General features: G+C 39.9%; 1 protein-coding gene across 2 annotated transcripts; it reads left to right on the forward strand.

The window, feature by feature from the left end:
• The first annotated feature begins 247 nt into the window (after positions 1 to 247).
• LOC117464297 (CMRF35-like molecule 9) lies at positions 248 to 3,398 on the forward strand. Of its 2 annotated transcripts, XM_034106699.2 has the most exons (6): positions 248 to 556; positions 657 to 953; positions 1,455 to 1,475; positions 1,566 to 1,607; positions 1,712 to 1,839; positions 2,747 to 3,398. In XM_034106699.2, exons 1-6 carry the CDS (start codon positions 361 to 363, stop codon positions 3,053 to 3,055), a joined length of 993 nt encoding a protein of 330 aa, XP_033962590.1. In that variant the 5' UTR covers positions 248 to 360; the 3' UTR covers positions 3,056 to 3,398. The 2 variants fall into 2 exon arrangements, with proteins under 2 accessions (XP_033962590.1, XP_033962673.1); XM_034106782.2 differs by lacking the exon at positions 1,455 to 1,475.
• The last annotated feature ends 11,313 nt before the right edge of the window (positions 3,399 to 14,711 follow it).

The following is a 14,711-nucleotide window of genomic DNA, read 5'->3' on the forward strand; positions in this document are numbered from 1 at the left end:
TTAATAGCTTCAACCTTGAATTATCTTTCACAACCTTTTAAACATGTTCTCATTAACTCTTCATATCTACATGAACTTGTCAGTGGAATACATAAAAAAAGCATTGCACCCTGTTGTTACACAGAATAATGTTATTAATAGTTCATGTTGAGACGAAACCATAACAGGTGCTAATTTTGATTAAATCATACTTTATATATAAGGTTTATCAAATGTAAGGACGTCGAGTACTGCCGCTGAATAGAAACGTTGACATTTATTCATTTCTGGGTGCACTTGAGAAGGCCACTCTTTGGATCCACCCAACCCATCATCCTTTTACATTCATGGGCTGAAGGTTATGTGGTGAAATGTTTTTACATGAAAGAGGAAGAGGTTGACACACATGGACATGAAAGCACCAGACAGAACACACAGACAGTTTTTATTCCAGGTGGCTGTCTCTTTGTGAAGAAGTTGAGCGTGTGGACTGAATGTAAACTGAGAACGATGGGAGCGACGTGGATCTCATGGAGAACAACTACAACCGTGTTCATCACTCTTCTACAAATCAAAGGTGGGCCGCTATGCTTTAGGTATTTCAAAGCTGATGAAATAGTCTTTAAATGAGTCAAAACTTGGTTACGCAGCTAACAATGATTTTGTGTCACTGACAGCTCTGGTCAGTGTCCAGACTACAGTTACCGGTGTGGAAGGCCAGACCGTTGAGTTCAAATGTGAATATGAAGATGGCCATAAGAGCAAAGTTAAATACTTCCGCAATGACAAAAATACGATCCTGATACAGACAGAAAAAGATGTCCAGTCGGTGAGAAATGGACGTTTTTCTCTTTTCGACAACACCACCGGATCCTTCTTCATCGTGAGGCTGGACAAACTCACCTCAAGGGACAGTGGGACGTACAGGTGTGGGGTGGACTCACAGCTGGTCATAGAGCTGAAAGTTTCCCAAGGTACGTCGTGTAGGATTACTGGTGGTCTTCAGCATGCACAACCAAAATTATATTTTCTGGTTAGTGCTTTACAATTATAGATAATCGATAGCTAGCCAGATAAATGTGATAAAAGTTTCTGTACACCTGGTGATCTGGAATCGTCGGGCCACATACCATAAATGAGAAGTAAGTACTGATACCTTTCTCACACAGGTTCCTTTAAAAAAAAAAAAAAAAGGATTTCCATTTCTGTTAAACACACACACACACACACACACACACACACACACACACACACACACACACACACACACACACACACACACACACACACACACACACACACACACACACACACACACACACACACACACACACACACACACACACACACACACACACACACACACACACACACACACACACACACACACACACACACACACAGTTAGTACACTTATTATAACTGAATGTAACTACTTTTTTGTTTTCTTTTATATTGCTACCCTTCAACAACAGCAAACTTTCTCACACAACACAGTAAGTAAGATCATAATATATCAGTTAGCTCTGTGTCTGTTAATTGTATTTTCTGTATATTAATACTTTGTTTTTGTTTGTGTTTTCCAGTTCCTGTATCAACCATACTACCAAATCACCGTAAAGTGGACAGTGAGTAATGTTTGTGTGTTCATCTGTTCTCATAGTGCGCTATAGCGCTCGTAATGATGTGTGTGTGAATCCTCCAGATAAACCTCAGTGGTTCTCTCCTGCAGAGTTCCACCTCCCGCTGTTTGTGACTGCAGCTATGTGTATGGCAGCGTTGCTGTTTATATGTCTGTTTACACTTTGTCTTCGCCTGGCTGTTAAACACCAAAGATCCAGCGCACGCCAAAAGAGAGAGGTTTGTCAAAAACTTAAAGGAGCCCTTTTATAAATGTTTGGGTTTCCCTTTTCGGTTTGTTTGCATGTAAATGGTCTACAAAGGCTAAAATCCCTAAAAGAGTTTCTCTCCCACACACTCCCCCCCCCCCTGCCTGAAACGCCTCCATTGGACTCCTTTGTTTACTTCTGATACATAGTGACATCATTATGTAGTTAGTAGAGACATCACTATGTAACACTTCGATTCTATAGGCTAATGCTCCGACACATTGTACGTGATAGGCTAAGGGGCGGGACATCTCTGAGCGGTTGACCAATCACAACAGAGCCAGCTAACCAATCAGAGCAGAAGACTGGGCTCTGGTTTCAGACAGAGGGTGAAAATAAGTGCTGCAGTAAGAGAAAAATAAAGACCTATTTGAACATGAAAGCATGTGAACATGTCACAGTAGAGGTGCTAAAAACAAATATGAAACCTAAACATGAGCATAATAATAATAGCCCACACTCATATCAAGACTACAGGGGTGACTATGGGCCGGCCCACCACTGTTGTTCAGACTTTAATCAACTAGCGGATGGATTGCAAACATTATGGTACAGACATTCATGTTCCCATTAGGATGAATTAATAGAAAAATGTTTGTTTAGTGCTTATATTAAAAACGTATTGTTAATGTAAGCAATTTAGCAGATTTCACCTGTTGATAATCAATTATAAACTTTATACCTGCTGAACATTAACCATATTAACCATATCACTGTGGGATTATTTACATTATCTTAAAACAACATTGTGTCCGGGTACAGGCTCCCAGAGTTGCTAGCATGGCAAAGTAACACATTGTCCAGTAAAGCCAACACATTGAATTTAGAGTATAATACAACCAAGAAGCAGTTCTCTGAGGTTTCTGTTCATCCCACAGGAGTCATCTGACTACGAGACAATGGCGCCTGGTGTAACAACTGACTCGGATGTCCGCTGCAGCTTTTCTACTCCAGGCTTGGATGATCTTTCAGCTCTACCACCGCCATCATCTGACCTCTGCTCCCATTTCACATCAAGGAATCGCGGGTCCACTGTCACTCTCGGCCTCTGTGATTATGTGGATGTTGATGTACCAAAGCCCATCTGCCAGTACCAAGATCTGGATCTCAGTCGGTTAGAGGATCACGTCTATCACAGCCTTCATGGAAACAGCCATCCGAAAGATGGACCTGTGATTAACTCTTGATACTGTTGAAGGATAATTCAAGGTTAATGAAAACAAACTGAAAGTTACTTTTTATTAACTTTCGTTTTGTTGTTGCTGGCTTTCCTGAACTTGCAGAGATATGTGATATGATTACTGATAAGTATGAGAGCCAAACGGCAACAGTAAGGCTGTTGTAAACCAAAATGATCAGCCATTGTGTATAGATGAAAGAAAGAGTTGAAGTGACAAAAATAAAAGAACGCAGGACTCTAAACAGAAAATGTGTTAGGTGTGGCAGCCAAATAAGTTGTTGTCTTGTCACTGACATGAGAATAATCAGGAGAAAAGCAAGACACAAATATGATGATCACCGCTACACTTCTTACAGCCAATGGGGATAAAGAAACAGACAGCAGGACTACCAGCCGCTTCAGCTTTTCTACCGCTCAGCACCAGGACACCAGAAGAGATAACTCAGATCCACCCTGAAGGCCTATTCTTCTCCACTCTTAGCTTCAACAAACACACAGACTGCAGCACCTCGAACCGCATCCATACATATGCAAATATGACACATAAAGCGACAGATCAAACAACAGTCCATTACAATCTTTAAACTCCGTGCTGATCATCTTCACTGTTAAGTTCACTATTATACACTCTAAGAGTTATCAAATCCAGCGCTCACATATTTCTGTAAATTCACAGGTTGTTGAAAGGTTCAGATGGTTTTTTTGCTAACTTTTAAGCAAGACAGATAACAATATAGGAATAATGTTAATTCCTCCGAAAAAGTATGTGTTTAAGTAATGCAGCATCTTCATTAGATAATAAATTGTATCAATACATAGAATGTATTTGTTGTATACTTTCTGGGAATGTTTGTTTGTGGTTGACTTAAGAGTTGGTAAAGCTGTGAAACATATTCAAACACACCTCCCACATAGAACACACACACACACACACACACACACACACACACACACACACACACACACACACACACACACACACACACACACACACACACACACACACACACACACACACACACACACACACACACACACACACACACACACACACACACACACACACACACACACACACACACACACACACACACACACACACACACACACAGAAACTGAGAAGGTGATGTGAAAAAAGGAACTGCCGGTGGGAAAGCCTCACACTCACACCTACAGCTCTTACATAACACAACACAACACACTTTATGATGAACCTCAGTACCTCCTGGTTCAAATGGGGCTCCAGTTGTGTTTCTTGAAGATAATTAAAGGGGTATTGGACTCCAATTATTCTACTATCAGTCATAATAATGGAGTGTAGGATCTAATGAGTGTTGTGCATTAGAACATGCCTCTGCAATGATTATAATTGATAATTCAGGGATGATCCATCAGCACAGGGAAAACGTCCGCAGCCCCAGTGGTGGGCTTAGAGACCAACACATCGGTGAGGACGTCCATCTGCGTTACTCCACAGAATGTATACCAAAATATATCCCTACATGTCCGAAACTTGCCAGAGAATCAGCACATAGGCCTATCAAAGTGTTCTATCACAGTGATCCAGGGATAAGGAATAAGTACATCACAAACACCTTAACACATCATGTTTTTCACAATGAGCTAATTGTGAAAATGTTTGTTTAATATAAAGAATGTACTTGTAGAATACACTAAAGTTACATCATCTTAAACTAAAGTGAGGTCTGCATGGATTTAATATTCACTGAAAAATGGCTTTGACATTTGTATTAGTTAGTTGAAAGCAATAATATAAAAAAATATAATAGTGTTCAACATAATATTATTGCTTTCAACTAACTAAATACCAATATGTGTAAGGCTGCTGTTTACAAAATGCATTTAAAGGTCCCATGTCATGCTTTTCTGGTTATTTCCCGTCCCCTTGTGTTATGAAGGTTTTTCTGCATGTAAACGGTCTGAAAAGTCACAAACCCTCAAAGTACACCCTGTAGCGGGTAAAACTCTAACACAGAAAAGACCAGTCTATGCTGCCCCAACCGGCCCCAACACCTCGCTGGAGATTTCTCTTTTTCTTCCTGGATCGTAGTGACGTAAGGGTCTAAGTGACGTAACGGCTACGCGGATTGGTCTAAACTCTAAATGGACCAATCTGCTGACCAGGGTCGGCTCTAGAACAAATCGAATGGGGGGGCAATCATTTACCACAGGGGGGGCACACACTGCCATCAACAACCAACACACAAACACCAACTACAATTAAAAAAAAACATGCTGTAAAGTCTATTGTCTTTCATACACATTGCAGGGGTGAAGTGCTATTGTATGGCTCACCTATGACTTGTGCATACAGGCACGGTTGTGGCACGGCCACCAAAACAGAAACATATGGACATAGGCCACCATATAAAAAGTGTGCAAATGTGTTTAGTATCCTATCCATGTGAACATGTTTTAGTTGGGGGTGGACCTAACCTCCTCTAGGAGGGTCTGGGGGCATGCTCCCCCGGAAGACTTTCTTTTAAATATTGAAGTTAAATGCATCAATCTGGTGCACTTTGAGAGCAACATGAAGAGATCTATGGATAGCCTACATCTCTCAACACCCATATGAAACAGAACTGTAAACAGATTTACTTTTTCTTTATGGATATTTTACTAATCACTCCCTTTTTAAACTGTATTCTTGTGTTACTGTCCTATAGTATTTCATACCTGTTTTTCATTTATTCTCTTATTTTTTTAATAACTATAATGATCATATAAAGGTGTGTTCCTCGCAAATACTTGTTTACATAAATGGTGACCAAACCGTTTGAGACCCACTGAGATAACTTACACTAAAGTTAACTATCTAAACACTGAGAGTCCTTTACCTCACTGAGCTGACGTTATAAGATCCTCTCAGTCTGACAGGAGAGGACTCTCCCCCACCTTGGTGTAGAAACAGCTCTTTATATCCGTTAGCATAGCGAGCTAACCAGATGCCAACAACAACATTCCACATTACCGCTCGAGCACTCACAAAATGCGCTCGTGCCACACACACAGAGCCAAGCTTGAATGAAACACAGAGACCCAGAGGTACGTGTACTGTACTGTATATCATATTATTTTAGATGGCTTTACTGTATAATCAGTGTAACAGATGAACAGATCGCCACTGGGCTTTCATCTAAACACACATTCACGTAATGATAACAAAACAAAGGTCGGGGGCATAGGTCGGGGGTCATTGGTCAAGCAACACATCAATCAGAGAGCAGCAGTCAGTGGCGCCTCCAGAAATGTATCATAGGGGTGGCCAAATGGGGCCACTGAAAATCTTGGGGTGGCCCACCAAAACCAAGCATTTAATTGTTGTAAAAGTATAGACTAGATGAAAACAATGGCAAAGAGAATCACCTACTGATATACTTTGGTTTCTTATTTTACATTTTCTGATACTATTCATCTGAAGTGAATATAATACGGATAGTTAACATTTTACTTCAAACAACATTTAAAAGAACCTTGTTTTGTGTTACTTGTGTTGGTGATTTATTGTTTTGTTTTTTATATATGCTAGTTGTTCTTTCCTTTTAAAAAGACAAATACAGCTTAAATAAGTTCCTTTATTGTAAGGCACAACATGTTCAGCATTCTCAACACATACAATACACAACAGTAACACAACATGTTCTTCAGTTATATTATGTCTCTAGGTTATAAATTGTTTTGGACTGAACAAAGCTGTTTGTGTCACACTGGGATCAAAGATGATTGACATGACTTTATTAAATCAAGTTTTAAAACATGACTATTTTATTTCAACAGGACCCAAAAACACAAGGGGTATAACAGGGTAAATACATACTGTGATTGAACACAAAAACACTATCTATTATTGACCTTTGTAGTAAAATCAAAACATTATAAATGATACAAAACCCCACCTTTTAGTATTAGACAGAAAATAGGTGACGAGACATATTTCTATTTTTTTAGATTAGGCCACTGTGGTGAGAGTAATACATATAGCTTGTATTCCATTTGTTTTGTATATGTATATTTATACTTTATAAACAAACTGGTCACCCTTTTTTTTTTAATTAGCATACAGAACATTATGAAAACAAACTTGACTAATGGTCGGCTCATAACCTCAGAACACAGAAGAGGAAACACTGCATAGATTCTCGTTTCATTTTGAAGGAGCTGCAGACCTAAAGTGTGTAGAAGACTTACATGATTAAAAAGGTCACAATCACATTAATAAAACTGTACTTAGGTTTTAGTTTCACTTTTACAAAACAGAGTTCCACATGTACTTTCTAGCATGTATGGCCATCTCCTCACTAGCCCTATGCTGCTGCTCCCCTGCCAGCTCTGTCTCTCCTTTACTCATCTTCTTCTTCAAATAAGAAGAGATGTCTGTTGACTTTCTCTTCATTTTATGCAAATTCACATTACACACAGCAGTGATTAATAGTAGCCTACGCATTACACCAGCCCAGCATACTGACATCAGCTAACGTTAGCTTAGCAAGCTAAACTAACGCTAACTAGGATAGCCGCCAAAGTGTGTTTACAGACGCTTTATTGAGCCCTGAGCCTGTTTTCCAGGTCTTCCAGCGTTTGTCTCGTTTTAATGCCATTGAACACACATTTTGATCAGAATAACAGCTAAAGGTAAGCATATCTCCGTTTTTTGCTACCTAAAGCTAACACACTAAAGCCTAAAGTGTTGTGGGGCTTAACAGGCAACAAACCTATACGACTTACCTTCTAGAAGTCAGTAGAATGAAACGTTTTGCTGCAACTTGCTGCTGTCTGTGCGAATCTCTGAGTGGTGCGCGCGAGTATCAGAGTGGTGCGCCGAGTATCAGAGTGTTACCATGGTAGCAGAGGGAGAGGGAGGGGCTGCAGTATGAGCTGTGTGGTAGGGGGGGCCAACAAATATATCCGGGTGGCCATGGCCCGCCCTGCTGGCGCCACTGGCAGCAGTGAGCCCACCTCAGGCTGTGTTTTCTATTTGTATTCTTTATTTCTGATGTATTTCACACAAAAAACTTGTAGTGGAAACGTTTTCACTTATATGATTAAAAAAACGGCAAAGTGGCAAGGCTTGCCTGCCCTGCGTTGGGGGGGGCACAGCGACTCATTTGGGGGGGCATGGCCCGCGAATGACCCCCCATGACGCAGACCCTGCCGCGGACTTCCTCAGCCTCACACACACACTCATGTAAAGGAGGGGGAGGGTTCTTTTAAATCAGGTAGAGAGCAAAACTAAAATCAGAGCCGTCTAAAATATAATCTCAGTAAAAAGATAGTCTAAAGCTATTTTAAAATACAATTAAAACGCAGTTAAAACAATACAAATAATTCAAATGTTAAAAGTCTTTTATCAAAACCAGAGTCTTTCCAGGGCTGTAAAGGTGCTCTGTCGACACTCTCTTAATCCCTTAGTTGCGTGTGCCTCTCTGCTCCTGCTGCGTTCTGCCTCTGCTGTCTCCTTCAGTTTCTCCCAGTCTCAGTATGTCCTCTGCTGCTCTTCTCCTTCAATAGGCAGGGCTGTTGGTGTAAATTGGCTCCAGGTGTGGTCACTCATTGTCAATCAGCATGGCAAGGCCAATCCAAACATTTCAAAAATAAAAGCATGCAGCAGGAAGTTAAAACCAGTTAAAAAGGCAAACACATTTCAGAGTAAAATCACACACTAAAAATGTATAAAACACACACTTAAAACCAATCATTAAAATACATTGCCATGTGACACTCACTCAGCCTCATCTTTTCTCAGCTGGAGCTCCGCGGACACACACAAACTCACAGCCAGGCTACGAGTGTGTGTGTGCTCAGGCTGAGTTCAGGCTGAGTTTCGCGGTGTCTCGCTGTCTCGCAGACCCCACGCAGCAACCAGGAAATGACACCAGTAATCCAGCACACACTGTCCTCACAAATGACGGAGCAACGAGCCCCGCAACATCCCGCCAACACGGCACCCAGGCCCCACACAGCATTCTCATCTGTTTGTCATTACTGGTGTCATTTTCTGGTTGCTAACGCCATTGTAACACATAAACACTGATGTTCCGCTGTGGCGGTCGTTGACTCATCAGAACAGAGTGGGCGAGTTGACCAATCAGAGCACAGTGGGCGAGCTGACCAATCAGAGCACAGTGGGCTCATAGGGAGGGGGGGGGGCAGGAGCTCCAACAAGCCGTTTAGGACAGAGAGTGAATACACATACTATACAGAGATGCTGTATGAGAAACCAACGTGAGTTTGGAACATTGAACAATGTAAATCTATTCTACGTAGACCTCAACAATGGAATTATGATCAGTAGAAATGGCCATGACATGGGAGTGTTTAGTAGGTGGATTTCTAACTTCACTTCCTGTTTTGTCTGAAACAGTATAACGCTTTATATTTTACCATAACTTGACATAGGAGGACACAGTCAAACAGTGTACATTAAAAACTATTAAATGTGTGATGTCCTACTCTAAAATGTTTTAATGTTTACTTTAATCAAATGTATTATGTCATCAGGTTCCACATAACTGCATTAAGTTAGTATTAATAGTATAGAGTTGAACCTATGCTTTTGTATTTAAACTTAATATCATTGTTTTCAACGAACCCTTACATAATACACTTATTTAAGTCAACGGTTCACATTTTTTTTCAGCATAATAAAACACAATATGATGTTCATACAGGTTTCTTACTGTAAAAGGACAAGGTACATAAGCACGTTTTGAATAACCCATTAGGATGTTATCCCTCCTATGCAAATATTACACATAATCAGGTAGATCACTGAAATACCTTCAGTTCAGACTGGATATTAATAGCTTGTATTTTAATATTGTGTATCCAAAGATAAGAGGGCCATTGGGCAGTTGTTCTGTGAAGCACAACCCTATTTGTTTTTACGTGAGAGGAAGAGATCATGCGATGCAGCAGTACATGAGCCTGCACTCTCACAGCAATATCTATCCAACCATCTTTCTATCTTTCTCTCCTCCCTCCTTTTCTGTTTCTCTCTCTGAATACAAAAACTACAACCTCATTTTGAAATGCAAATGTTTCATGTCAGCTTCTCTAAGAGGCACATTCATATTTCACAGAGAGACAGTACATCACTGATCATGACACTTCTTTTTTTATAAATGTACCGTTAATATTTGAGCTTGGTTTTAAACTATATTTAGGTGGAAAAAGCAGGACTGACATGATGAGGATATCACTGACATTTATCATTGTCTTAATGACAGGTAAATATGTGTTTCTGTTCTTCTTTGATGAATATGCAACATGTTTGGCAACAACCAGTGTACTGTTTGATGATGAAATAACTTTATTTTCTATTGTCTGGTCTTTTAAAATAAGAAGAAAATCATGCACCCAGCAAACTAAAAAACAGACATGGAAAGTACATAAGTAAAATGTTGAGGGTATTGTACTTTACTTGAGGATTTATATATTTTCTACAACTTCTACTTCTGGAGCATATTTCAGAGGAAAATGCACTATTTACTTTCAAATGTCTTTGATTTACTCTTACGACCTTTTTATTACCTTGCAGTCTATGAATATAAAAAAACATACAGTGCAGCTTTTGAAGAAGAAGAAGAAGAAGAAGAAGAAGAAGAAGAAGAAGAAGAAGAAGAAGAAGAAGAAGAAGAAGAAGAAGGCAAACCTACGCTACACGGTTGGTTATGTGCACGCTGCCTTGTTGTCAATTTAAAAACCTTTTGCTTCTGGCATTGATTGTGGCTGCCACTGCAATGGGGCTTATATTGTTTGCACCTTTGTTTGGGACCTTGATGTGTTTTTATGTAGCTGTTTAAGTGGCAGTTTATTTGTATTCATGTAGCGTAATGCCTAGTGTACACTGGTTAATTCTTGTTACTCTACTCGGGAATGCATATTTTGATTATTTTTAAGGTGTAAGCCCCAGGCCTCCTCAAAATAAACAGATCTACATAAAATATATGCACATGGTTCTATTTCCAGTGATCATTATCCTCATCACAACCCTAAGTATTTTACATATTCCATTACTTGTTTCTTCGTATACTTTTTAACAAGTGATTTTTATTCTGCGTAAAATGTATTTTAAGTACGCTCATTTGTACTTGAGTACGATACTCTTGTAGATCTATTCTTTTGACCTCTGCTCTACACGCTACACTCTTTGATTTAAGTTGTTCAGGGCTTCATCTCCATTTATAGGATTTTTTTTGCCGTTTCAAATAAGGGACATATAATTAAACAAGCACTGACCACAGGTGTCCATTTGCTAATAAACAGCAACTGCAAACAAATGCTGAAACAATGTTTGCCTTTATGCATGAATCTTGAACACAAATAAACTCTTCTGACTGTATGTATTATTAAACAGCTTCAACTGTTGTCTTTCAGTTCCAGACATAATTGGCATTGTGGTGGGCTGTCTTGCCTTACTGACACTTGTGCTTCTGCTGATACTGTGCAGACACAAACTCCCCTGGACAAAAGGTGAGGGGCAGAAATTTAGCATAAGAAACACGCCATAATCTTTATGAATTTGTGGTTGAATATACATTATTCTTATCATATATTCTGTGTTTATTATTGGCAAAATGATTGTGGGTGAAGTAATGTATTAATTAATATATTTACTAACAAAACAGATCATGTGATTTCAATGCTGAATAACAGAAGTAAACGGGCAAACATGAAAATGATTGTGATTCTGATGGCGAACAGATAAAAAAATATATTGTTATTTACATCAATTCAAATTGTCTCTTTTCTCAGCGTGTTGTGCTGCAGAGGGATCATCAGAGCAAAGGACAACTGCTGAACATAACAGAGGTGTGTGTGTGTGTGTGTGTGTGTGTGTGTGTGTGTGTGTGTGTGTGTGTGTGTGTCTGTATGTGTGTGTGTGTGTGTGTGTGTGTATGTATGTATGTGTGTGTGTGTTTTTGTCTTCATGAGTTTTTATATGAGTATGATCTGCATCTATCACACTGCTCCCCTTCATCTTCTACAGGGACTTCATGAAGAACGACAGTATGAGGAAATACCGATGCCGAACCAGCAGGCAAGCTCAGGAAATGCCCTGACCTCCGTCGATGCCACCGCTCACCCTCCGGAAGACTCTCTCCACTATGCAAGTGTCAATTTTCAGGCGGATTCTGACTTGGCATTGACAGACAAGAATACTGACACAAATAAGAACGTCTCCTTGGCCAGCGACTACTCCTCTATAAGTCCATCTCAGGGTCTCACTCATCCTCCTCCATTGGCAGAGCAGAATGTTTATTCTACAGTCTCCAAGTCTAAGCAATGATGAGACAGACCTTCACCCGTTACTGTTAAAGGGACATTTCACCCCAAAAACTAAATATATATATCTATCGGTTTCCCAATATAGGCTAGTATTGCCATTTATCAATCAACACTTGGCTTGGTTTTGGAGGACACCATTACATCTCCCTCTGTCGTGAGCACCAGTCATAATGCACGCATGGTGAAACAGTATAAAGGAAATAGTTCCCAAATAAACGTTATTCAAAGGAAGGCAGACACCTCTATTGCCGATTACTCCACCACACATCAACAAAAACATTGAGACGGTTAAATAGCACAACCGGATCTTTTTATTCTTATTTTGGGATGCTGCTAAAGGCATTCTGCTGTGAGAGATTTGCATTTGTGTTACACTCTATACAACCAGAACAGAGAAAGGTTGTCTAGCTGGCAGCCTTTTTGATAGATGGACAGTATCATCAAATAGAGATTAGCATCCCTCATGGCTTTGTAGTCATTTAATGAAGCGTATATATGCGAATATTCATTTTAGTATGCTCTGAATGCTACTGATGAATACAATTATGCTTGAGAATACTGTTGTTTGTTTCTGGTCATTTCACTCATTGTCTTTATTACATTTGTCATTTCCAAACCTATTCAAGCAACTTCCAAATCAACACTTCGGCCCCAGCTAAAATGCAGTACCCACCAACCTGTTATTCAACCATGTGTGTCTGTGTGATTATTATAATTTTTTTGTTTTGTTATTTTATCTCCCATTTTAAAAGCGTCCTTGGGTTTCTTGAAAGGCGCTATAACATTTGAAATTATTATTATTATTATTATTATTATTATACACTTGCCATTGTTTTGTGAACAATGCAGTTGTAACTATTTGCACTCAGAAACATCTTTACAATAACAAAAGTGCCATTTAAAAAAGGTATTTAAAGGAAATAAAATAGAAAGAAAATAACAAGCCTTTTTTTTTGTACTTATAGCCAAAGCGCCATACGAACAAAAACAAAACACAAAACAACAGAAGTTTAACCAGAACACGTTTTTTAAACAGTGGCGTTTTGTGGCACTGTTGACCTCACATAATATCAACATTAACTTGTTTTGCAGCGCCCTCTTCTGGTTGAGCAGGAGATCAGCAGGTGCTTGTCTTGTGTTTCTCTATTGGTGTTCATGGGGATTCTTTAAAATTGACTGATACTTAGTTACTCTACTTGTCTAACCGAGACTGACGCTGCAAATTAAAGTCTGTATAGATTATTGAAAAAAAGTGTTCATTTTGTCCTAAATCACTTACATTGAAAGTGCATTTAAAATACAAACGGCCAAAATGAATAGGACACATCAGTGGCATAACAAGATTGTGATTGGCCCCGGGAACAAATATTGCCCCAAACATAAGCCTACGCTGATGCGCTCACACATGTACAGACACACACAACCACTCATAAGCGCCACATGTAGGCTACCAACCACAGCCTGCCTTGGCCTCAGACCACCACAGCCTGACAACGGCAGAGCAAACTAATCACACAATCACTTTACAGAATCAATTGAGATTTGGAGGACGATGTATAACAAAAAAAAAAATCTAATTTCGTTAGTTTAGCCGTTACATCTCCTTGTTATTATCTCTTGTCCTTTGTGCTTTGGTTTGCTGTACATTATAAATGCAAGCTATGACATGTTTTATAATGCTGCCAAACTTGCTGCTGCTAGCTACAGTACCTATAACTTTTGAGGTTGATTAAACGGTTCGCTCGTCAGGCAAGGTATCACATGACATGAAAGGGAGCAAGGTCATTGGACAGACAAATTACAAATTAATGTAGGTTGCTTGGTTACTTTGAAGACTGCGTGAACTGGTCAATGCCATTGCTGCCCCCCCCCCCCCCCCCCCCCAAAAAAGGTACAGTATAGGCCCCTGGCCGGCTCTGGGCCCCGGAGCATCGTCGATGGTTACGCCACTGGGACACATTATTACAGAAAGCAAAACCTGATTCAGTGATGAAATGGCAGTGTGCGAACTATACCACGGAGGGGAGGGGGGGGGGGTAAATGCTGATCCGTGCATTAATAGCAACAGCACAGACATAGGCCTATTATAAAGAGAAAATCTGTTGCACACGGGGTGGTGCCACAGGTCTACATTTACATGAAACGTCCCGATGGATCATGTTCATGTCAACAGATTTCCCGAGCATGTATGGGCTACGCAAACTTCAATCAACTTGATAATAAATAATCCACGGACCACCAATGTAACGTTTGACTGTTTAATTAATTAATTAATTAATCAACTTAAAATGACTCAAATGTGATCCACTCACTCCACTGTTGGCTGGTCCAGCCAGCCGGCGGCCACGGGACCA

The sequence above is a fragment of the Pseudochaenichthys georgianus genome, chromosome 1, assembly GCF_902827115.2.
Source record: "Pseudochaenichthys georgianus chromosome 1, fPseGeo1.2, whole genome shotgun sequence".
NCBI classification, from domain to species: domain Eukaryota; kingdom Metazoa; phylum Chordata; class Actinopteri; order Perciformes; family Channichthyidae; genus Pseudochaenichthys; species Pseudochaenichthys georgianus.

Bases quoted from the DNA above. Each gene is read 5' to 3' on its own strand.
- LOC117464297 (XM_034106699.2), top strand. From the start codon at position 361: ATGAAAGAGGAAGAGGTTGACACACATGGACATGAAAGCACCAGACAG. The intron at 557-656 runs GTGGGCCGCTAT...TGTCACTGACAG, and splicing joins CACTCTTCTACAAATCAAAG to CTCTGGTCAGTGTCCAGACT. The intron at 1,476-1,565 runs GTAAGTAAGATC...TGTGTTTTCCAG, and splicing joins AAACTTTCTCACACAACACA to TTCCTGTATCAACCATACTA.